The 26,017-nt window shown below is 46.8% G+C and overlaps 1 protein-coding gene across 2 annotated transcripts in view; it reads right to left on the bottom strand.

Moving 5' to 3' along the window:
* si (sucrase-isomaltase) overlaps positions 1 to 7,904 on the bottom strand; it is a 205,593-nt gene extending 197,689 nt beyond the window's left edge. The window contains exons 1-3 of one of the 2 annotated variants that reach the window (XR_015078687.1): positions 7,533 to 7,904; positions 5,371 to 5,514; positions 4,814 to 4,902 (exon numbers count right to left, since the gene is read on the bottom strand). Coding sequence is in view for 1 of the 2 variants with exons in the window: in XM_085990397.1 (XP_085846523.1) it covers positions 4,814 to 4,902; positions 5,371 to 5,494 (213 nt within the window). In the remaining variant the exon portion in view is untranslated. The remainder of the gene's footprint in view (positions 1 to 4,813; positions 4,903 to 5,370; positions 5,515 to 7,532) is intronic. The other variant, XM_085990397.1, reaches the window with a different exon arrangement.
* Positions 7,905 to 26,017: the final 18,113 nt, after the last annotated feature.

The raw sequence follows: 26,017 nt of genomic DNA, 5'->3' as shown, positions 1-26,017 counted from the left end.
TATAGTCCTAACTGAAAATAAATCCCAAATCCAGGCAAAAACATCTAATAATAAATCAATTGCTTACAATGACTAATTAAAGTGACATTAACTTCTATTATAAATAATTGATGTACTATTGAACTCTATTGCCAGGATTTGGAATTTGAGATTTTAAATGAAGTAGTTGATTGTCTGCAATACCTGTGCTGGGCATAATATAGTAAGAAAAATGTTATAGAATAAACCTGTAATATTCTGCATGATGGTGTCTAAATTAATCACAATTTATTTGCCTTTTCTCAACAACTGAGGAAAATACTATGGCTATGATCCAAAAATATCTTACTCATTAATCTCCATAATAATAGGTATAATGTGATGGTCAGATTTGTACTTACATCGTGTTCTGCATAAAATGGACCCATGTCACTATGGGATCAAGCCAAATTCCATAAACTGTTGTGAATGGTAATATTCTCTTTGTGGAAATAACATATTTGACCTCACAAGGGTTTAACTTCCTCCAGTAGCACACTAACGCATTCACATAAAATTCCAATTTTAAAACAGTTGTTTATTTTAAATGGTTCAACAGTGTTAAAATAGTATACAAAGGAATTTAATGCAATGGCCAACAGAGGAATTTAAATCAATTGATGTCTATCTGTTGCTGTCCCCTCCTTCTTTTGTGACATTTCTATGAAGGAGCTTTTCCTCTCTGATCATGCCAGCTCTGACGAAGGCTTAAAACATTAACAGCTTGGAGTTTCCTCCATGGGCGCAATTTCCTGATTGCACCAAACTACACTCGACATTGCGCATATCTGGTCGAGTTAAAGCTGAGCTCAAGTTTCTGTGCAAACTAATTAACATTAACTCACAACAACAACAACAGCAACAACTTGTAGTTATATAGCGCCTTTCATGCAGTAAAACATCCCAAGGCGCTTCACAGGAGTGTTACAAAACATAATTTGACACTGAGCCACATGAGAGGATATAAGGGGAGAAGATCAAATGCTTAGTCAAACAGGTAGGTTTTATGGAGCATCTTAAAGGAGGAACGAGAGGTAGAGAGGCGGAAAGGTTCAGGGTGGGGATTCCAGAGCTTAGGGCCTTTGCAGCTGAAGGCACGGCCACCAATGTTGGAGTGATTGAAATTGGGAATGCTCAAGAGGCCAGATTTGGAGGAGTGCGGTTATCTTGGAGGATTGTGGGGCTGGAGGAGATTACAGAGATAGGGAAGGATGAGGCCATGGAGGGATTTGAAAACATGGTTGAGAATTTTTAAACTCGAGGCGTTGCTTAACCGGGAGCCAATATAGGCCAGCGAGCACAGGGGTGATGGGTGAACGGGACTTGGTGCGAGCTAGAACGCATGTAAAATCTCCTATGCAACCAACCAATTGCTTAATTGATTTGTTACTGGAACAGAGCCATTGGGCCCTCAAGGTGCTAGGGTGGGGTAGTATAAAAGCTGAGGAAAAAGTATTCCCCTTGAGAATGAGGTTGGGGACTACAAACTCTCTGTCCTGCAAACTTTTACAGTAATTAATTTAAATTGCTATTTACAGAGCCTAAAGTATTTTTTAACTGTTCAATCCCTGCAGAGGAATAGCCAAAAAACGAGCCCCCTTCAAGTTTTATTAAAGATGTATGAATTTTCTGCAGCAGGGCAGTTCCGAGGCTTTAATTCATTGATCAACTAATTTGCGTTGGATTCACATGACCACGCGTGCCTGTGCACCTGAGAATCTAGGCACAAAGTAATGAACTCCTCCACACAAGCGCAATTGGAGGAAACTCGCATTTCGGTGCTAGGGTGTGGCCAGTTCTGTGGGCAGGGACTTGTTCGGGTGCAGGGTTAAATTTTTCAGATGAGATATTAAACCAAGGGCTTGCTTGCCCTCTCATGTGGATCTAAAAGATCTCATGGCACTACTGAAAACAAAGCAGGGAACTTCTTCGATAGCAAAATACTGCAGATGTTGGAAATCCGAAATAACAACAGAAAATGCTGGAAAAACTCAGCAGGTCAGGCAACATCCGTGGAGAGAAATTTGAGTTGACGTTTCGGGTTTGACCCTTCTTCAAAACTGGAGAGAAAAGGAACTAGATCGAAGGCAGGAACTTCTTCCTTGTGTCCTGGCCAATATTCTCCCCTCAACTAAAATCACTCAATCAGATTATCTGGCTATTTATCTCATTGTTGTCTGTAGGAACTTGCTGTGTGCAAATTGGCTGCCACGTTTCCTACATTAAAACAGTGACTACACTTCAATAAAGTACTTCATTGGCTACAATTTGGGACATCCTAAGGTCATAAAAGGTGCTATATAATTGCAATTAATTCTTTTTTTCTGTGTGCACTATAACTTAAAAGGGTTAACAGCTGCATAAAGATAGGACATTAGGAATGAGTATGTTAACAATTCAAATGTTGAGTTCACCAACTGGTATTTCTAGTCTTTAAAGTCCTCTCAAAAGTCATGTGCTTGGTAATTTTGGAAGCTATTTTGGTAAAGTTGAATAATGCTAAACATTTTGGGAAAATTTCCAGTATAGCAATAAAAATCAAAAATAATATATATCATTGCTGGGTCTCCTGTCTAAACCAAACTTCTTTAATATATGGGAGACTGGGTGGCACCGTGAGTCAATACACTATAATTTCACCTGGTGAACCTTAGCTTGAATCCTCACCGAGCCCCATCACTCCTCACCGAGCCCTGTCACTCCTCACTGAGCTCCGTCACTCCTCACCAAGCCCTGTCACTCTTCACCGAGCCCTGTCACTCCTCACCGAGCACTGTCACTCCTCACCGAGCACTGTCACTCCTCACCGAGCACTGTCACTCTTCACCGAGCACTGTCACTCTTCACCGAGCACTGTCACTCTTCACCGAGCACTGTCACTCTTCACCGAGCACTGTCACTCTTCACCGAGCACTGTCACTCCTCACCAAGCCTTGTCACTCTTCACCGAGCCTTGTCAATCTTCACCGAGCCCTGTCACTCCTCATCGAGCCGTCACTCCTCACCGAGCACTGTCACTCCTCACCGAGCCCTGTCACTCTTCACCGAGCCCTGTCACTCCTCACTGAGCACCGTCACTCCTCACCGAACCTTGTCACTCCTCACCGAGCCCTGTCATTCTTTACCGAGCTCCGTCACTCCTCACCGAGCTCTGTCACTCCGCACCGAGCACTGTCACTCCTCACCGAGCACTGTCACTCCTCACCAAGCTCCGTTACTCCTTACCGAGCACTGTCACCCTTCACCAAGCACTGTCACTCCTCACCGAGCCCTGTCACTCCTCACCGAGCCCTGTCACTCCTCACCGAGCAGCGTCACTCCTCACCGAGCCCTGTCACTCCTCATCGAACTCTGTCACTCCTCACCGAGCACCGTCACTCCTCACCGAGCACCGTCACTCCTCACCGAGCCCTGTCACTCTTCACTGAGCCCTGTCATTCTTCACTGAGCCGCCACTCCTCACCGAGCACTGTCACTCCTCACCGAGCTCTGTCACTCCTCACTGAGCACTGTCCCTCTTCACCGAGCACCGTCCCTCTTCACCGAGCACCGTCACTCCTCACCGAGCCCTGTCACGCTTCACCGAACACTGTCAGTCTTCACCGAGCTCTGTCACTCTTCACCTAGCACTGTCACTCTGCACCGAGCTCTGTCACTCTTCACCGAGCACTGTCCCTCTTCACTGAGCATGTCACTCTTCACCGAGCACCATCACTCTTCACTGAGCACCGTCACTCTTCACCGACCACCGTCATTCTTCACCGAGCTCTGTCACTCTTCACCGAGCACCGTCACTCTTCACCGAGCACTGTCACTCTTCACCGAGCTCCGTCACTCTTCACCGAGCACCGTCGCTCCTCACCGAGCACCATCACTCTTCACCGAGCCCTGTCACTCTTCACCGAGCTCTGCCACTCTTCACCGAGCACTGTCACTCTTCACAGAGCTCTGTCACTCCTCACCGAGCCCTGTCACTCCTCACCAAGCCCTGTCACACCTCACCGAGCCCTGTCACTCCTCACCGAGCACTGTCACTCTTCACCGAGCTCTGTCACTCTTCACAGAGTTCTGTCACTCCTCACCGAACCCTGTCACTCCTCACCGAGCACCGTCACTCCTCACTGAGCTCTGTCACTCCTCACTGAGCTCTGTCACTCTTCACAGAGCTCTGTCACTCCTCACCGAACCCTGTCGCTCCTCACCGAGCACCGTCACTCCTCACTGAGCTCCGTCACTCCTCACTGAGCTCTGTCACTCTTCACCGAACACTGTCACTCTTCACCGAGCACCGTCACTCCTCACTGAGCCCTGTCACTCTTCACCGAGCTCTGTCGCTCCTCACTGAGCCCTGTCATGTAGCACCTTTGTTTCTGGTATGTTTCTAAACTACACATTCTCCCGTGAATGGGTAATGTCATCGGGTATGTATCTAACAAAAAAGTCATAGCTAAGACTAATACTGCTTTGAGATTAGGAGTTAAACTATGGATCAGACAAACTAATTATAGTGAAAATGGATTCAAGTATCTTATTTGTAGCCTTTTTAGTAGAAATCTTATGCGTTGCCTTTTTGGTGGTGTTGAATGAAGGCATTAACCTTGAACTGGCCTCCATAGAACATTTTGTCCAACTTCATGCAAATCATTTCTGGGGAGCCCCATTAAGATTTCACAATACATGTAAGAATTATACATTTACAGAGTAGTCTGTTACTAAAGAGTGTCTTGCACAAGTTAGTATATCATATGTGTAAAGCAATTTTCCCAAAACTTTAGAAGATATTTTCTAAACTAACCTCTGAAGCTCCTTCTTCTGGAAAGCAGTCGATTCGATCATTATCGAGAATGCTGAATGGACATTGTGAAATGAAAATCTGGTTTGCATCTATGAAAGTACAAACAGAGATTCAACAACACTGGAAGCACACCAATTTCAGCCATCAAAAGAATCCTTAATATTTTTTAAACAAAGTATTCAAAGTAAAGATGATTCTCATACTATCTTTTCAAATGCAATGAACAGACCGTAAATTAATTAATAAAGTCGCACTGGTAAACTCATTTCATCAGGGCTGGAATTCTAAGTTGTTTCTTCATGCCACAAGATACTAGCCTTTCAAATATAACTAAAATCTAGACCTTGATGTACAATTACATTTTCTAAAGTGAGGGAATCCCAGGTGCTAGTGCAGCTTAGAATCCATCTTTCAATAATATGTGCCAAGTCAAATTCATATTTGCTTTACATTTTAGACATGTTTATCTTTGTTGCATCATCATTTTGTTATAAAATTACAGTAAAGAAAACTAAATGATTAATAATACAGAATATCGCTGGGGCTTTTCTCTTTACCTTTGTCAGTAGTTCCTGTTTGGTCAATGGCTAAAAGTGCAATTAAAACAATGGCCACAATAACCACTAAGATGAACAAAACAATAAGTGTTGCTTCCAAGTTAGAAAACGTTCTTCTCGCCATTTATCAGAGCAAGCAGAAACCTAGTCAGGAAATAAATAAGTAAAAATAATGTTATAACGTCACGATGCTTACACAGAGGCCAAAGCCACAGTCTATTCACTATCCTTCACTCACTTTCTTCACCAGTTTCCTTTATTACTGTATTGGAAAAGTTGGCTTCAATTGCTGCCATACTTTCTTTATTTTATATAATTTCAACACTCTGATCATTTCCTAAGCTTGATATGAGCACATTTAAAGGGGGAGATTTACCATTGTTCCAAGTACAAACAAACCATTAAAAGTAATTTGGCCGCTATGTTCTGACAGTGTGGGGTTGAATTTCCTTGGGAGTTCTCCTGATCAGCCGTTGTTTCTCTGTGGTTTCCAAGGATCTTCTGCGGATGTTACGGCAGGCAATTGGAAGAACCCCCAGAAAAATGTAACCCCTGTATGTTTAGATTTAATTGAAGACCTGGTTGAAGACATGCTCACAGGGCACGTTAACATATAATAGGGTACCAGTCAATCACCACCTTCAGTGTGTTTGTGTTAATTAAGACTTCCTTATTACTCTGAACCCAAGGAGCAGCAGGTTTCTAAAAGCATCAAATGGCCACAAACCAAAATTGTAGAAAAATCAAATCAGAATAATAGCCTCAATTCAGGTCAGCCTGTCTTATCCTCAGTTCATAGTACAAAATAGACAGTCATCCACTACTAAATTATTAACTTCAACAGCCCTTTAGTTTCTCTTCCATCTACTTCTGTTCGGTTTCTGAAATTTTGAATTAAACGGGAAGCACTGATAAAAACATCAGGATTTATCTTGCTTTGGAGAGTTACTCAGCCTAGAGGTATGAGAGAAGCTACAATTAACATTACAAGATACTCAGATGACTTAATGATCCTGTCCTTTCAACTGTGTAGGCTATTTCAAATCTCTCACACCATCAGGCTCGGTACACCTCTCCAATTGTGTTATCAGCACTCACTGCTTAAACATGGATGATCAAAAATATAAATGGAAATAGAGAAAACAACTGTCAGAGTTGGCCATTTTTCTTTTGATTGCTTGATTTTTTTAAATAGTATTGATGGAGCAGTCCGCCATTTAATGTTGCTGGGTAATGAGCTTGTTAATTGCAATTTGACAATGCTCCTATAGTTAGTTGTTTCTGGAGTCACATAAAATAATTCTGTCAGCTTAATCCAGAAGTCAATACAGTAAGTATGCATAACTTTCAAATGCCCATGCATTGACTAATTTACTTTCTACTACATGGTTTCAAGAAATTGATGTAGGGCTTTAAACTTTAACCCGCCACTGGAAAATTCTAATGCAAAAAAATGTCTATACATCAGATGGTTCAGTCAAATTAAATAAGCTAATATTTAACTCGCAATATAACTAAAAGATTCTAAAAGTTTTATTTGACGTCAAATCAAATGAGGAAAATATCTGTAACTTATAAAATCACTGGGCACAATTTTGTAAACTGAAACAAATATATAAAATGCTAAGCTTTATCACAATATCCATCTATAATTAAGAGAAATTATAAATAGTGAAGGGTCACATCTGAAACATTAGCTGACTGACCCTCATGTGCATTTCCAGTATGTTCTGTAGTATCATTTTATCTGAATTAGATATACAAGGACATCTGTGATGGAGCTAAAACATGCTATGACTGTTGGGTCTAGTTTTCTTACATGTTACAGAACAGTATAAAGCAATTGCATTTCAGTGCCTCATGAAATGTGTAATGCCTGAAGCCAACAAGGTATGAACCTTCACATGTAGACAGATTTTCAGAAAGGGAAAGTTGATTTAAGAGCGTAATTACAGAAAGTGACTGGATACACTACAATGTAAATCAGGAGATGAAAGCTTGAATTATTCAAAGGTTTCTTCAAAGATGTACTATCTTATTAATGTAGTAAAATAGTTCTCAAGACAGTGAAGCAATAAAAAATGATAAACATATTCAGTAGGTGGTTTGGTAGGGACCTGAGAGGAACAACATTGTTAAATAAAGCAAAGATGAACTCTTACTTTTGGTGATATGTTCCTTCTGTTCCAAGCTTTGCTCGTTAGCACAGGATACTGAGCGGTGTTCAGGAGCTTTGGATTTTTAATTTGAATCCTAAGTAATACCTCCTGCTTGCTACATAATGTGAATTACACGTAGGTAAGTAACAGATTAGATAGAAAGCATCCACATGCACAGGCTAATAAATAGATCATAAAAACCTTTTCTCCGATAACTTAGCCTTGTCCTTCATGGACTTAACCACGCTGATAAGAAGTTAAAATATTACATAAGTTTAATATAACGTGTATTGTGTGACATGCAGCCAAACTCCCTTTGTGGGAGGAATCATTGTATGCTTACTGCGTGAAAGTGTAGCTGCTCACAATATTGACTGTTAATTATTCACTGCTGGTTAAATATTGGTTGCTTTCTTGAATCTTCCTGTGTTTGAAAGGGTCATTATTTAATTACCACTTTAGGACATTGACTTCTGTGCTTATTGTTAACTATGAAATGCCTCATTTTAAAGTATCCGCTAAAATCTGAGAGGGTTACTATGATAGCAAAGCAGGTCATTTTTAAACTCACACAGCTTTTAAGATTTGTACTCTAGTTCCTGTTTTAACCATGCTCCTATGTTAATAGACATCCTTTAGAATACTAATTAAGTTTAGTTTATTGAATTTAATTTGGCCAGTCTCAACCCAATTTCTAGTAGGCAAGGGCCTCAGTACCAAAAGCCTCACAACTCAACACTATTCTGTCACAAAATTAGCAATCCTACCCAAAGGGCTAGAAATTCCGTAGCGCCCCAGTTAGGGCCCTAACTTCTGAAAAGTAGAAAAAGTAGCGCCAAGCACTAATGATTCTCTCCTGCTGGGAAATTCTATTTTAGCACTCCAAGAGGGAGGTGGAGCGCTAAATCAAATGCTAACCACTTCTCTTAGGGCACTAAAGTCCGAGAGCAGGGCGGTAGCGGCAGAACGCTGAACAATTTGGAGCACATTGCTAACGGCATCAGAGGCTGCTTCCCTCGCTTAAAGGGAAGGGCCAATGATGGTGCACAACCTACTTGCTGGCGACCTGCATGACTGCCATTACAGCCCTAAACACTCTCACAAAGTGGAGGGCTTGGACATCTTGCAGCAATGAAACATCAAAAATTTTGAGCAGGCACCATACTGGTGCAGATAATAAAGTTGGCCTACCTGAAAACTATTCCCTTTAATTAGTGCTCCCCAAGCAGCCAGCCGAGTTGACAACGCCTCCTCTTCCTGCCATTGTTCACACCCGACAATACAGCAGGGGGTGGGAGGCAATTTCACATCCAGGGCGATAAAGGGGCACTGCGCACTTTACGATGTCACGATCTGCGAGGCGTTAGAGACCCAGGCGCTAAGAGTTAGTGCCAGTGCTAAACTGACACTGAAGTTCACAGGCGTCGTTGCATTCGCTAACCCCTTAGTGCCCCATTAGCGCCCCCCCCCCAGGCACTAACGGGGGGGCTAACCAACAGAATTTCTCCCCCTAAGCGTCCAAAAAGACAGGTAGTACAAGAAATGCAGCAGAAACTCCTCCTTGGAGTTCTGACACATTGCTGCTTTGGAGTGGAAGAGCTTAAGTGGAAATTTTCTATTCTGCGCTCCAGGTACATGCTGGGAGCACATAGCAAGAAACTGCAATCCCTCAGCCCGCGTTTTTCTGATACCCGCTCCCACAGGAAAGCCCCCTTTATTCTCTGTCTTCCTGTGTTATACCTGACCTGGGAGTGCTGATACAGACTCTCGGTACCCAAAATATTAAAAAGCATCCTATTCACTAGCAATGATAGTGCTAACCAAAAAATAGTATTAAAAATCAAAATTAAAATATGTACTTTAGATTCAACATTTTAGAGCATTATCCTTTCACTCTGAGATCTAGCTTTGAATCCATTCCAGACTGATAAGATGAAAGTCTAATCCTGATGGACCTAAAAGGTCTTGCATGAACTGAATTTGCAGAGTACCAACCCAGTTCCTAGTAGATGATTCCCAAAGGTTAACGTGGGCTGTGATAGTTTGAGATGCCTTTCTGGTTCTTGGCTCACTGGGTACTTTAGTAAACTCCTTCAATCTCCAAATTCGATTCTTCTTTCATTAGACAGTTGATTTTGTATGATTAGCAAACACTGAAATATCTCTTTTGTGCACCTGCGTCAATCACCATGGTGACTAGTATGTGCTCCTAAGCCTGTTTTTCCCATTACACTCACCTTTTGAACTTTTATTTGTTACGGCCTCTGTCTGCCCAGCATGCTTTGCTGTTGCCCCCCACCCCAAGCCTTAATATTGTTCTGGTTAGCCTTGCTGTCATGCTGTCCTGACCTGTTACCCTCAGTGGCTGTGCCGCTGCCCTTCATACTGCTGTTTCCCTCTCCACTGTCATTACATCACATGAGCAACAATGATTAATTGTTAAAATTTAACATTCTCTGTGGATTTTCATGCACAACCAGAGTTTCTATTGTCTGAAATATTGGCCCATATATTGTGCAATGCTATAAAGTTTCTCATATTCAGTGAGCATGAAATTAGAAAGAATGGGTCACAAAAGACTAACACCCCATCAATAATTATTTCTATTACATTAGAATAAGGCATTGTAAATAATGATGTGAATGATATCTCCCCAACAACAATACATCACTATTGTTTTATAATTGTGACAGACCCATAACACATAAGTCACATACCACACAATATGAATGTTTACCAACTGACATTGACAATGCACCATTACCAATTAAATATTTCTGATTTGGCATTTTTGTCAAGTTTAAAGCAGGAACATTAATTACTTATTCCAGATTTTTTTAATAATATCAAAAAGACACTTTCCTGGATAAGGAAGGCAAATTGATATTCTTTAGTAGAACATCCTACCCAACACTGTGCTAATAGTGTAAAGTCTGTTTGCAGACTAATTTATGGATCCATTATTTCACTTTACTCCACACCAAGGCCGAGAACTTGGATCTCGTGGCCCCCATTTTTTGGGTGAAAAACGGAAGCTGAAGGGTCCAATATGGCATGCGCCGTACACGCGTACAGCCCACGCCATAAGAGAGCTGCATGCTAAATTAGTTAGGGCACCCTGGAGTCATCCAGGACACCCATCTAAAACTTGCCTTAGCCCCATTGCCTACGCAAATAGAGAGCCGATCGCCCGTTTCTGGCTACTTTGGGGAATTGGATTGTGACTGACCATAGCATGCACTATATATGCTGTAACCAGTTTTATCGAGCTTTAAACAGCCAGGCCAGCAATCCTACAAAGATTCACTGGAGGCTGCCACCAATAAGGTAAGTAAAGCAGTGGAAAGCCTGGAGGAGCAAAAGTGCTCCTCAGAGCTCCATACTGAAACTGCAAGCCACTGCTCGCCCCTTCCCAATCGCCCCGCTGCCCTCCCTGACTTACCGTGGGCCAGGTGCTGGTATACTGGCCAGCAGACTTTTCTCCAGCACACTGGTTTTGGAGTGCATCTAGTGCCCCCAGAAATCGGGTTATGTCCTGATCACGCAAGAGGACCAATTTCACGTGGTCCTCCAGCACAGCAGTTTCGGCACGGCAGTCGCTGCCGCCATCAGCATCAGATCCAAATTTGAGTGCAAACCAATTACTGGCCTTATAGTTTTTGCTAAACAATGTGGGGCAGATTTCTCTGTACCTGGATAGGTATACTGGATCACTTGGGTGATATAAACAGTGGAAAATCAGACAGGGAGGATTGCACTGTCCTATAAGTATTGTACAGTAGCAGGAACTGGGGGTGTAACTTGTGGCCTAAACTGGATATCCATGACCCTTGCACATGAATTTCTTCAATCTCGTCCAAGGTAGACTGACTTAACACTAAATAAGCTGAAGCTTGGTTCAAATCATTAAGGTGCTTTATTCCACCATAAGGTGCATATACAGAGTGACAAGCTTGATCAGATTGCCTTAGTTCAATTGGCAAAATTTATCTTTGTGTAATTTTAAAATATGGACATTCTACATGGCCCCACTTCAATGAGTTCTCCTTTTGAAATTAAACGTGAATTTTTTGGGGGGAGCGCGGCCCCTTTAAGGGGCTGCGTGGCCATTCAAAATACTGCACACGCACAGTTTTTCCTATATAAAAGCCAGTCAGTCAGCTGTGTGGGAGCTGCAGAGCATTGCATGGCCACGTAGCTTAAAGGGAACATTGGTCCTATGGTGGTTTTAGGGCACAGACACCATTTTGGTTGCCACCCATGTTGCTATCGCCAGTTCCTCAAACCATGGGCACTACCAGTTGGGAGGTTGCCGTTTTCAGTACTTTTAAAGGGATGCTGAGCTGCTCCCAGGTAAAATGCTGCAACAAAGTCTACAACCAACTGTCGGACCCAGAACAGCATTACCTGCTACAGTCAAGGTCACTGCAGCCTCCAACTTCTTTGCTTTTGGCTCTTTCCAAGCTGCCACAAGAAATATCACTAAGTCAGTCTGTAGTTTGTGCTTGTAGTAAGCACATAACTGATGCCATTTTTGCCAGAGCAAACACTTCCATCACATTCCCAATGGACATCCAGAAGCATCAGATAGGGCTCTGGGGATTGCTCAGATTGCCGGATTCTCCCAAGTCCACGACATCATTGACTGCACCCACATCGCCCTAAGGTTTCCTTCAGATGACCCCAGTGCATTCATGAATCACAAGAGCTTCCATTTCATGAATGTGCAGCTGGTGTGTGATGAAAACAGTGCTTCATGCAGGCCTGTGTTGCTATCCTGGCAGCTGCCATGATGCTTTTATCTTGCACCAATCCTCCATCCCCCACTCTTTGACCCTGCACAGCTAGTGAGAGGCTGGTTGCTTTGGGACAAGGGCTATCCCCGGCACACCTGGCTCATGGAACCCACACTGGTGGCTTCCTGCAATATAGCCCACAAAGAATATCCCTTATGATTGTGGTTTGTTGTCTGCTGCATAACTTTTTACTGCAATGGGGTCAATGCATGGAGCCACCATTAGATGAGGATCTATTTTGTAACTTTCTGTTCATCTTGCTACATTTCCTTTTATAACATACACTTGAGTTTTTCTAACAAGCCTCTTGTGAGATACCTTCTCAAAATCCATATTCACTACACCTAGAGCATTCCATTAATCTGTACAATCAGCCACATCTTCAAAAAAACTGTATTAAATAACTTGGCCTAGAAATTGAGTTTGCGCTGCGCCGGGGCTTAACGCCGGAAATTTAGCGCCGGTGCTAAGTCGCGCTGTGCGCGCCAAAAATTCAGTAGCGCCGCGCCCAAACGGCTGCCGGCGCTACTGAAGGCTGTTTGCGCCTGAAAACTGGAGCTACGCGCCGCATTGTGGCGCTATTCCGGCGCTGCGGCGCCCGATGCGGTGCGGCAGGCTCGGGAAGTGCAGGCCTCCTCCTTCAGTTAAGGAGGAGCTGCCTGCACCCGCCCGCTGGCCGGTTAAATCGCCACAAAAATGAGCCCGGCACCTCGGGGAAGTGCCGGGCTCGCAGCCGAGAAGCATCTGTTCCGCGGGGGGGGGGTGGGGGAGTCCGGGGAGGGAGGTGCGGGCAGGCGGCCGGCGGGAAAGCGGCCGGCCGCCGCTCCACCTTTATGCGCCGGCGCAAAGTCGTGTAAGACTCTGTTGCCAGAGTCTTAGTTGCGGCTGCCACGGGCGAGGCGGCCGCAACTGAATTTCGGCGCTGGGGCCCGTCACCACGGCAACCGGGACGCTGCGCACACCGATGACGTCATCGGTGCCGGCGCAGCGCTACCGGTGTAACGCCGATGTTGGGCCCTAGTCAATTTCAAAACCGGCTGTAAGTCCAGCGCAATGCCCTCTAGCGCCGCAAAATGGGCACTAAGCCCACTCAATTTCTAGGCCCTTATCTTTAACAAATCCATGCTGGCTGTCCTTGATTAACCCATGCATTTCTAAATGCTCACTAATTTTCTCTCGAATTATGGATTCTACAAGTTTGCTCCCAACGGATGTTGGATGAACAGTTCTTCAATTACTCAGTTTATCCTTCTCTTGCTCTTGAACAGAGGTGTTACATTGGCTATGCTCCACTCCCACGGCACAATTTGCCATCTCCTCTCTGACTTTATTCTACAGCAGGATCACATTTCTGTGGTATGAAACCACCTGAAACTTCCTGGTACTCCTTCCTTTTGATATAAGCACTCTGATGGCCACATGAGTTTTTATAATGCATTGGACTCTTGGGAAACAGTCCAGTGATAAAAGTTTTGTGTATTCTCTAGCTGTGTCTTCTTGCCACTAGGATGAAGGCTCCCCCTAGCAATCACTTACTTTATACACAATGAACTGAAGACTGGCTTCTCCAACAGTTGTCACCTGCAATGGCTTGGAAGGATTCTTTATTATAGAAGGTTAATTACATGGTGACCTTCACAGTTATGGGAAAAGCCATTCCAGCCCAGTCTGTAAGTCGGCCCATAGCAGATAGTATAGCTCATTCACTGCCTGTGCAGTGAAACAGAGAAAGTGAACACAGGTTTCCTCTGACATATCCAGATGGCATGGTTTGTACAGACAGGGCCTAGTGGATTGACAGCTGTGAACATATTGCTGCCGGAGGTGTTGTAGAACTTGAAGATTTTGTCCCCTCATGAATTTGTTCCCATCATCTAATTGGAACAACCAAAGAGATTCTCATAGTTTCAACTTTGAATGATGCCATTTGTAATCCAGCAGTAATTGCTAATACTACAGGAGAGTCCTGCTCAATAAACTGAAGGCTTTTACAAAAAAGCATCAATGTGCAAATTTAAAAAATGCCTGCAAGATATTCAGGGCATTCAGAATTAGATAAATACCCACTGGAAAAAGAAATGCTACACTTCAACACCAGCTGTGCTTTAACAATTAGAGCAAAGCGGGCCAGGCCTGTTGAGCAGACATGTACCCGTTTTATATGGGTATGGTGCACGCTGGAAGCAGACCCTCAAAGTTGTGAAATGAAGCATGGAACCTCATTTCAATAATCTGACTATGTAAGTTTGGACTTGGCTCACCTGCAGCACCGACTCCTTTCTCACCTCCACACCATTGGTGGAGCCTCGTAAAATTGGGGCTCGTGTTCATCAGCATAATCCTCCCATCCATCAAAAACGGCATATCCTCCAAAGTACAATGATCAACGCTGTGAGAGATCTGCTAGTATATGTAATATAATACAATGCCAGAATATCAGAAGTATGGGCTGTTGTAGGTTTTTTGTGATTCCTAAGGACTATTTTGGCTTCTTCAGTGCATGCCTTAACCTTTCTGCCTCCTCCCTCACCAATAAATCCCTCCATACTTACTTGCTTAATGTCTTTTGCCTGGCCCAAAGGTGAGGCGAAGGAAGTCGTGGATGCACTGAAGGCCAAAATTGGAGGAACGTAGAAATCTTGGTGGGTTGTAGGGCTGGAGGAGATTAGAGATAGGGAGGGCCGAGGCCATGGAGGGATTTGAAATAGAGGATGAAAATTTTAAAATTGAGACTTTTGGGAGTACAGGGGTGTTCAGCAAGCACAGGGATGATGAAGCAAAAGTAAGAAGGAAAGAGGAAGTATTTGATCATCAAAGGAACAGACAGCAAAGAGATTGCCTGACAAGGAGCTGGGTGGGTGGGTTATATTGACAGGTTGTGCTCCCACAGTAATGAACATCAAAAGAGGAGTACATGTTCAATACCTTTGCTCAGTACATTGCTACAAAAATCAAACCAAAATAATAGCCTCAAGATTAGGTGATGGCAGAATAGTCATTGCCAACAAATAAACTATGTGGAATTGAAACAGTCCCACTCTCTAAATTATAATGTAAAGCCTTTATGCTTTCAAAATGCTCCAACGTTTGTCATCTCATTATGATTGTGAAATGGCAACAAAATACATTCCCTGCTTATATAATAGGATAAGGATTAACTGAAAGCGAAATCCATTACAAAATATACAGTGGAAAAAGGAAGGAATTCAGCTTGTTAATGATCTTTAATGAGAGACATTACAGCCTAATTAGGCAGAAATTGAGCCTCCCTGGTAGAACAAAAGTGGAATGTTTTTAGATTAGCACAGTATGATTTACATTTTAAAACAAAAAGCAAAGTATTACCGATGCTGGAAATCGGGGAAAAAAAATGTTGTAAACACTCAGCCGGTCAGGCAGTATTTGTGGAGAGTGGAAGGTTAACCCCACCTCGCTCTCTCCACAGATGCTGCTTGACCTGCAGAGCGTTTCCAGCATTTCCTGTTTCTATTTACGATTTATACTTTATAACCTGATCTTGTACTTTCACTAAATGTAATAACTAATTGCATTTTAACAGTCTTAAAATGGCATTTCCGATGACTGAGGGATATCATGCTGATGCAATCCAAACATACAACACAATTCAGTGTAATTTATTCCAACATTATTTTGTATTGATTATATAAATAAATTAAACTGCATTATAAACTATGGCCTAGAAATTCAGTATCACCACGTTTGGGGCGCTACAGCCGGGCGTTCGCTAAATTTAGCACCGGGCGCAACTTAGCGCCACCTTCGCCGAAATTGAGTTGCATCGCCCCAAGAGGTTGCTGCTGCGCTAAAGCAGGTGGTGCACGACTATCATAAGGCGCTAAGCCAGCGAGCCGAGGCGCTACCAGCGAGGGCGGGCGCAGGCGCGACGAGTTATAGATTGCAGGCAGACACGCTGGCACCCATCAGCTCTTAAAGGGGTAGGGTCGATTTGTTTTGCTGCCCCACCCTGCACACTGCAGCCCTGAATCTAGGCCTAGACAGACCTGCTTCAACAACTCAACGCCCATGACCATGGAGAAGGCCAGGGAGCGAGCGCAGCACTTTAGTGAGGGTGCCCTGAAGGTTCTGGTTGGCACAGTGGAGCGCCGGCGACCTGTCCTCTTCCCTGATAGTGGCAGGAGGCCGCTGCCCAGCGAATACAGGAAAGCTTGGAGGGAGGTGGCGAACAGAGTGACCTCCAGCAGCATGGTCCCCAGGACACTGACGCAATGCAGAAAGAAGTTCAACGACCTCACTCGGGTTGTCAGGGTGAGTACCCTTTCCAGTTTCCTCTTCATCCCTGCATGTGCACTTGACTTTCTGGCCAAAGGGTCCTGAAAGTCCCAATGCCCAGCCCTCATCCAACACCTATGGGACGCTCATGAAAATCACATGCACATTCACCACTTTACACACTGTCAGGGCTATTCCACCATGTCCCACAATTGCAGGCAGCAGCTACGGACCGGGGGAGGCCATCCTGAACTTAAAGACCTCACCGACCTGGAGCAGCGAGTGGAGCAGATTATGGGAGGCTGGCTGATTGACCCCGTCGCCATTGGAGATGCCGACCCCGTTGTGGACAGCAATGGTAAGGTCATGACCTTTTTGACTTCTCTCTTTCCACCTGTGCCTCACAGCAGCATCCTTTGCCACTCTCGAACCAATGCAGTGCATTGCAGCACTCATGCCTCCCTCGCTGCCATCCTGTCCTCACTCTAAAGCAACTCTTGTGCCTCCCTGCTTTCAAATGCTGAATCACCAGGTGAGGAGGCGAGCCCTCAAGCTGGCACTGTGAGTGAATGGGAAGGCGAGGAGGGGGAAGAGGAAGCCAGACCATCAGTGCCACCCTCAGCCGAGGCAGCCCATGGCCATGATGGGGACACGTCTTCCCTGGAGGGGAGCAGGGGGGAAGGGTCTGATGACGGTGAAGCTCCGGGGCCCAGAGGGCTGCAGCAATGCGGGAGGGGTAGGGAAGCTCGCGGCCTTCTCCCCGGTGGGTGAGTTCGGCCTCCAGTCCTGCTACAGTGAGCGCAGAAGAGGTGCGGCTCCTTGGTGAAATGGGCGCCCAGGCTGATCGCAGGCACATTGAGCTCATGGCTGCAGTGGCAAGGATGCCTGACTGCATAGAGTCACTGGCAAGGAGTGTGCAGGAATTCGGGGCAGCACAGGCCAGGAGTCTGCAGGAATTCGGGGCAGCACAGGCCAGGAGTCTGCAGGACTTCAGGGCAGCACAGGCCAGCAGTCTGCAGGAGGTCGCTGCATCACAGGCCAGGAGTCAGCAGGACGTCGCTGCATCACATGCGGCTTCCAGCCAAGTGCTTAGTCATGCCATGCATTCACTGGCTGGTCTGATGCAGACACCGATCAGGGCCACACGGGCACGAACTGCTGCCACCCTCGCTGGATCAGCCAGGAATCGCCGGGGCCCTCGCTGCGCCACAGCAGCCCAGCAGTCTGCGCTTCAGCAGATTGCTGTGCATGCTTCAGTGCTGGCCCGTGCGAGTGCCAGTGTCTCGGCCGACCAGGGAGTGCCTGTGCTCTGTCAGGTTGGCAGCATTCCTGTCACTCCTCCACTGCAGCTGCCACCACCCATAGGAAAGACTGCTGCCGCCCAAGCAGAGTTGGAGCAGTCAGCAGCCGGGCCCTCCACGGCCCAGAGCTGGTCCAGGCCGTCCCCCAAGGGCATCTGCCAACTCACTATCTGACCCTCAGCAGCCTTCCCCCAGCCTTGCTGCAGCCACTGGGGTCCCATTGAGGAGGAGCTGCAGGGCGGGAAGGGGCCAATCGCGCAAGCGAGGCGGATCACCCTCGCAGGCCAAAAAGTAGGCGGTGTGGCAAAATGTTGAGTTTTTTATGAAGGCCGAGAATGTTGTGTTACTTTTTTATGAAGGCCGAGGATGTTGTGTTAGTTTTTTATGAAGGCCGAGAATGTTGTGTTACTTTCTTACGAAGGCCGAGGATGTTGTGTTAGTTTTTTATGAAGGCTGAGAATGTTGTGTTTGTTTTTTATGAAGGCCGAGGATCATGGTCATTTTTGTTTCACTGTTTTGTTCATTTTCTCCAGGTTGTGAGAGCCAGTTATGTGTCTGACTGTTTTTTGGGGGGTTTCTCTGTATTTGTTTGTCATGCGGGAAGAGCACAGAGTTTGTTAAATAAAGAATTGTCTTTATTCAGATTGTCCATGTTTGCACTTTGAACTATTTGTTGCCTTGACCGCCTCAGGGTTTGCGGAGCAGCTCCATTCATGTTCTTTCAATGGCACAAGCCATTCCCTGAGAGGGGGTCTAGAACCGACTTGCAATAAGCCGCTGACGGACTGCCCTTGCACTTTGTGCCTCCCTCCCGTCTTGGTGCTCCTCCTCCTCCTCTGGTGGTCCTCCAATGTCTGCTGGCAGTGGCTGAGTCCTGAGGATAGCCAGGTTGTGCAGCATGCAGCACACTACAACGAAATGGGAGCCTCGCTCAGGCGAGTACTGTAGGGCTCCTCCGGAATGGTCCAGACAGCGGAACCATTGCTTCAGCACGCCGATTGTGTGCTCAATGATGTTCCTGGTCGCTTGATGGCTGTCATGTTATCGTTCTTCAGCAGGGGTGGTGGGCGCATGGAGTGGGGCCATCAGCCAGGTGCACAAAGGATAGCCCTTGTCCCCGAGAAGCCAGCCTCCTGGGTGAGCCGGGGCTTCGAAAATGTCTGCCACAGACGTCTGGCGCAGGATGAAGGTGTCGTGGCTGCTGCCTGGAAAGCGGGCATTCACAGCTAGTATGAGCTGCCTGTGGTCACAAACCAACTGCACATTCAGCGAATGGTAGCCCTTCCGGTTGTGGTAATCCTCGGCATTCTCTAGAGGCACCCGCAAAGCCACATGCTTGCAGTCAATGGCGCCCTGGACCATGGAGAAGTCCGCTATTCTTGCAAATCCCATTGCACGCTCTTGCTGCTTGTCTGGGGTCATGGGGAAGGAAATGTACTGACGTCTCCTTCTGAAGAGGGCATTCGTGACCTGGCGGATGCAGCAATGCACCGCGAACTGGGAGATATTGGCAATGTCACCAGTACCGGATTGGAAGGAGCCGGTGGCATAGAAGTTGAGAGCCACTGTCACCTTCACCACCATCAACAGAGACGTCCTGCTCCTCAGCTGAGGCTGCAGATCTCTCTGAAGCAGGTGGCAGATCTCCGTGACCACCTCCCTTCTGAATCGAAGCCTCCGAATGCACTGCTCCTCAGACATGTTGAGGTACGAGAAGTGCTGTGGTTTTCCCCGGGAGGGTAAGGCCTCCTGTGCCGACGCCTGTTGGCCCTTCTCCGTCTGGCCATGATTGGCACTCTCTCTCGGCGTCTCTGAGCCCTTTCAATGCAAAGCAGAAACCCAACGTTTCCACCCATTGCAGCCCCCATTATATGTGGCCACTCAAGGCTATGGCACTGAGAAATAAATCCAACTGCAAAGCTCTGGCCTGAAGCCAGAAGTACCTGTGCGAGCGATGAGTCAAAGCAGAAAGCTCTCTCCCTTTGTCTCTCTCCAAATCTCTCTCTCTCACACAGAAGGAGTGGAACAAAATGGCTGCCACAAAGAATGCAGGAAGGGTCCCCTTTAAATAGCACCCCCCCAGCCCCACAGCGACTGGGAACCGTTCCACTCAAGCAGTTGCTGGGAGCGCCAGGAGCAAAGAAGGGGGCCGCCACTGAAGTTCCGGTTCGGGGCGCACCAAGGGCGTTGCACCATGAAATGACGTCAGGAACTGCGCGCGCAGCTGAGCGGGCGCTGCGGTTTTGCACCGCCGCTAGTTCTTGACTCAAGTTCGCAAGAGGTACAGATCGCGCCGCGCCCGGGCGCTAGCCGCTTCGCGCCCCACTTCTCGCCCTCTTAAGGCGCTAGCGGCTGGCGCTAACAATTGAATTTCTAGGCCTATATCTCCAGCACTGTTGAAGACATATCTGGTAATGGTCATTGATACATTTTTGGCAATTGTAATATCCCAATCAACACTCTAGTCTTAAACCAGGTAACTCAGTACAGATCAGAAATTAAACCTGGAGCTTTCTGATCCTTAATGAGGTGCCTTAACTAAGGAATTAGAAGGTCAACTTATTCTTATTGTTTATTAAAAGGTGGGGTATCGCTCTCTCTCTCGATGCAGTAGGCACCCCTTTCTCCAGTACCTCAGGTCATTTTAGAAAGCTGTCTCTTGACTTAGGAAATAAACACCTCCCTCCCAGAAGTTCAGCAGTGCCCAAGGATTTTTTGTTTGGAAAGGAGACTTGTTGCGTTAGTCAGTATAAAGGTGTTTTTATATTACACTGGTGCCGCTGAGCTCCTAATGCATGAATCTCCCATAGCCAGCTCTAAGGCAAATGTTTAACTGTTCGGACTTGCTAAGACCAGCAATTCACTAAATACAGGTCTTCCTGGCAGTTGAAGGCACTGTTCCCATGTGCCTACAGCCCTTGTCCATCTAGGTGGTAGCATAGTGGTTATGTTCCTCGACTAGTAATCTAGAGACCTGAATTAATGATCTGTTGAAACAGGAGTTCTAAATCCCATCACAGGCAGCTGGGAAATTTAAATTCAATTAATTAAATAAATCTGGAATTTTAAAAGCTACTAGTATCAGTAATGATGACCATGGAACTATCGGATTGTAGTAAAAACCCATCTGGTTCACTAATGCCCTATACGGAAGGAAATCTGCTGTCCTTACCCGGTCTGGCCTATATGTGACTATGGATCCACAGCAATGTGGTTGACTCTTAACTGCCCTCTGCGGTTCAAGAAGGTGGCTTACCACCACCTTCTCAAGGGCAATTTGGGATGGGCAATAAATGCTGGCCTTGCCAGCGACGCCCACATCCCATGAACAAATTAATAAAAAGTCACAGGTGTGGGGATAGGGACAGAAGATTGTGGTGTTCTGAAAATATTTTAAAGTTACGAAGGATTTTTCCACGTCCAAAAACAAACTGCAAAAAGATAGAAATGAAAATGGAAATTCTTCAAGTGGTGAGCTCCCATTCTGATACCACACTCCAAATGATTAATCAGATTAATTAGCCAAAGACCTTGGTTAAATAAGAAGAATGATTTTCAATCAAAATATTTGGCATTCAAAAGCGAATACTAAAAGTGAGACCCTGAAAAAAATCCCAAAGAGAACAGGCCATGTTGAAATCAAACTATAGGGGGGAAAAATTTGGTATTGACTATTTTGGAGCGCTAACATCGCCCGGGCACTGCTGCAGTGGGGTGGATGTCAATTTTGGGTCTGGGGTGCTATCGGGGTGATGAGCACGGCGAAGACGTCATGAACTCTGGGCCAAGGAGATTGGGGCGCCACACCGTAGCGCCGTCGCAAAACTCCCACCAAAAATGGCGGGAGTCGATGTCAGTACCGCACCCAGTTGCAAAGCCATTTGCGCCCCGTTAGCGCCCACCACGAAGGCACCCAATTTCACCCCTAGATCTCCCTGAAGAGACTAAGGGGAAAAAATTAGGTATCGACGATTTTGGGGTGCTAACATCGCCCAGGAGCAAACTTTAGCGCCGGCGACCGCGACATTCAGTTTTAGCTCCTCTAGAGGGAAGTGGAGCGCTAAATCAAGCACTACACACTCCTCTTAGGGCGCTAACGTCGGAGAGCGAGGCGCTACTTCAGTTCAGGCGCTGTCAATTACAAGTCCTCAGACAGACTGGCGCCTTCCAGTTCTTAAAGGGGAGGTTCCATCATGCTGCACAGCCTCATTCTGATCATTGCTGATTGTGAACTGGGCCTGCAAGGAGCTGCAAACCATCAACCACAAATCTCATAGCTGATCAGAGGCCCAGGGAGAGAGCTCGCCGGTTCAGAGACCAGACATTGGAGGCTGTGGATGCGGCTGTGGAACGCCGGCGGGCAGTGCTATTCCCAAACACTGGCAGGAGGCCATTGCCACTAGAGTTCAGAAGGATGTAGAGGGAGGTGGTCCAGTATGTCTTGGCCAGAAACATGGTCCAAAGGACCCACACCCAGTGCTGCAAGAAGTTCAACAACCTCACTCGGGTGGTCAGGGTGAGTACATGCTTCAAAAACCTTTACATCCCACCATCTCAACCTCACTCTGTGCACAGACGGTATAAACTGTCAAATCCCCAACACTCACCCAACAACTATGCCCATCTACTAAAAGTCAAATCCACATCTCACGCCTTGCAAACATTAACAGCTATTCAACTATGGTAGGCGCATTTGCCAAACACATGGCTGCGCACTCACTCACACGCTGTCCTTTTTCTTGCAGGCCAAGCTTGCTCATAACAGGAGGGAGCAGCAATGTACGGGAGGAGGTCAGGTGGAGCTGCACCCTCTTACACAGCTGGAAGAGCGAGTGCGCAGCATCATCGCGGCCCAGGTCATGGGCGCTGTGGCAATCGGAGAGGTCGACCCCCTTGGGGACAACAACGGCATGTTCATCCCCTCTCCCTCTTCTCTCATACCACTTCTTGAGCACAGTTTGCTGGCCTGCTGCAGCACGGTGAGATCCCCGGCGGACAGTGGGTGACCCAACTACGATGGCAGCAGTCAGCGCTTGCGTGGCATCAAACTGAGACTGCATCAGAGCAGTCCGAGATTGGTTGGCACCAACCACTGACTCCATTTACAGCACATAGCTGTTGTGTTGCCTTGGCCTGTGCTGCAATAGTTGCTGCCTCCTCACCCATGATACGTGGCATGTGGTCTGGGTCCCCATGTTTTCTCTGCGAGTCAACCATCCTCTGCAAAGTGCCAAAGATGGGCTCGAAAGTTTGCACAGAGGAATCCTCCACATTCCTAGCCAGTGCATCCATGCTCTCGGGCACCCTTGCCATTTCCCCCTTGAGCTCAGTATACATGCTCATCGCCTGTGTAGTCATCGAGGTCCTCATCTGAGTCCTGTGCAGCAGAACTCGTGCGCGCACTTACCCTCTGGGGAAATGGCCCCCGAGCTTTCCTTTCCCCATGGCGTTGCTGCAGCCTGCTGGGTCCCGGGGCTTCACCCACATCAGACCCATGTACTAGGGTCCCCTTCAGTGGCCGCATGGCCCCATTATCGGATGTCTCGCCCTCGTGAGACACAGGAAGTGAGGCTCTGGCTTGGTGTTCCTCCTCTTCCCCTACATTGCTGCCACTGGGAGGCTGAGGGACAGGCTGGTCAGATGGTGGCTGATTATCTGAAAGCAGGAAGGCACAAGAGTGGGGTTAACTTTAGGGGAGGGGGGCAGGAAGGGAACAAGGAATGGAGACAGTATACTTAGATGGAAAGTGGGAAGGGCTTATGTTGTGAGGGGGAAGTTATGATGCTGAGGGTCTTCCCCGGGGAAATGGCAGTGTGTCAATTGAGCAGGAAGGTGCTGTCCTCTCTCAGGATAACAGCATTCCTGCTCCCACCACTGCCACTCCACCATTACACTTACCACAGTAACCCAGCCATCCCAGACTGCTGCCGCACATGCTGAGATGGTGCAGTCTGCAGCCGAGCCTTCCAGGCCCAGAGCTGGTCGCAGGCGTCCTACAAGGCCATCTGTAGTCTCTGGCTCCCAGACTCAGCAATCTTCCGCCAGCCTTGCTGCAGGCACTGGGGCCACATTACGGAGGAGCAGTAGGGTTGGGAGGGGGGAATTGCAAAGGGAGGGAAACCATTGAGGAAGGCCTAGTAAATAAAATGTTAATAGCAAATGGGAGGAATGTGTGTACTAAAGTTGATGTGTTTGTAAATATAGTGTTCAGTTTGGTAAGAAATAATTCCGTTTGCTAAGAACCAGTTGTGTTTGTTCATAAATTGTTGTTTGTTTATTATTGGTTGTGTTTGATAAGAGAGAGTTGTGTAGAATAATAAATGTTTATTTTGACGTAGCAAATTTTGTGATGTTTCTCATTTGAGCTTTACCCAGTGATAGGGGCTGCGGGCTGGCTGTAATGATATGGTTGTGCTGCGCAAAAGCCATCTGCTGTCTCATTTATTGGAAGTGCTGTGTAATGAGGTGATCACGAACGGCCCTTGCAGAAGCAACATTGAGTGGCTCCCTCCTACGTTGCTGCTACTCCTTCTCCTCTTCATCCTCCTCCTCCGCCTCCTCCTCCTCCTGAGGTGGACCTGCAATCCCTGGTGGCAATGGCTGTGCCCTCAGAATGGCCAGGTTGTGCAGCATGCAGCACACAACAATGAAAAGGGAGACTCGATCAGGGGAGTACTCCAGCGCTCCTCCAGAGTGGTCAAGACAGCGGAACCGTTGCTTTAGCACACCGATAGTCTGTTCAATCAGGTTCTTGGTGGCGCTATGGCTCTCATTGTATGCATGCTGAGCAGGAGTGTTGGGGTTGCGGAGAGCTGTCATCAGCCAGGTGGCAAGTGCATAACCCTTATCTCTGAGCAGCCAGCCGCGAGCTTCATGTGGTGGGTGGAACAATGCTGGGACACCAGTCTGTCACAGGATGAATGCATCGAGGCTGCTACCAGGATAGCGGACATTGACGGTGAGGATGTGCTGTCTGTGGTCACATACCAACTGCACGTTCAGAGAGTGGTAGCCTTTGCGGTTGCGTAACACCTCTGCATTGTGATAAGGTGCCCGCAATGCCACGTGGGTGCAGTCACTGGCGCCCTGAACCATGGAGAAGCCCGCTATCCTTGCAAAGCCACATGAGCGTTCATCCTGTTTGTCCCGAGTCATGGGGAATGAGATGTACTTCCTTCTCCTTCTGTAGAGAGCATCTGTGACCTCCTGGATGCAGCAATGGACGGCGTAGTGTGAAATGTTTGCAATATCCCCTGTTGAAGCTGGGAAGGAGCCGCTGGCGTAGAAATTGATAGCGACTGTGACCTTCACTGCCACTGAGAGAGACGTACTGGTCCTGAGCTGAGGCTGGAGCTCTGGCTGCAGGAGGTGGCAGAGCTCTGTGACCACCTCCTTGCTGAAGCGGAGCCTTCTAATGCACTGCTCCTCTGATAGATGAATGTAGGAGAACTGCTCCCAGAATACCCTGGGAGGGTAAGGTCTCCTGTTGAGAGCCCTGTTGGTCCTCCTCCCTCTGGCCACGTTTTCCAATCTTTCTCTCTGCCTCCACTGCCTCCGACGGTGAAGCTGGAGGGCGAGGTCCACTGCCAGTACAGCCCCCATTAAGTGTTGGAAATGTTGCACTATTAAAAGTAAGACAAATGAACCTGACAAAATGTTGTCAGGAGCAAAACTCCTTCAAGCAGAAAACCCTCAAATGGGTCAAAATGCCTGTCTGCTGTCAAACTGACAAGGCAGCATTGTTTGCCGACCAAAAAAAAACAGAAGTTCACACCTTTAAATAGCGCTTCTCCGGCTCTCAACTGACTGCAAACCACCTCCTCTACCTGTCGTTCCTAACGGCAGGCGCTGAGGCAGGGGGTGTGTGGTAAACCACTGTATTGTATATTGCCACCTCTGGGTGGCGCTGTGTATGGAGGCATGCCTCAGCTGACTCCACCCACCACTGTGTGGGTTTCGTTCAGACTTGTTCAGTCACTCACGAAGAAGCATGGTCTCTTCTTAGCTAATAAAAGCCTTATTCATCTCTTCTTTCGACTCATCATCTCTTCTTCGACTCATCACCTTTTATGAAGTAATTGATAAGCGTATCAATTTTATTAGCTAAAAGTTAAATGGCGACACCTGAGGAGCAACAACA

Source organism: Somniosus microcephalus, chromosome 6 (assembly GCF_052327205.1).
Source record: "Somniosus microcephalus isolate GS21.2 chromosome 6, FLI_Smic_1.0, whole genome shotgun sequence".
NCBI lineage: Eukaryota > Metazoa > Chordata > Chondrichthyes > Squaliformes > Somniosidae > Somniosus > Somniosus microcephalus.
The sequence above is the reverse complement of the archived record's forward strand: the minus strand, read 5'-3'. Positions and strand labels throughout refer to the sequence as shown.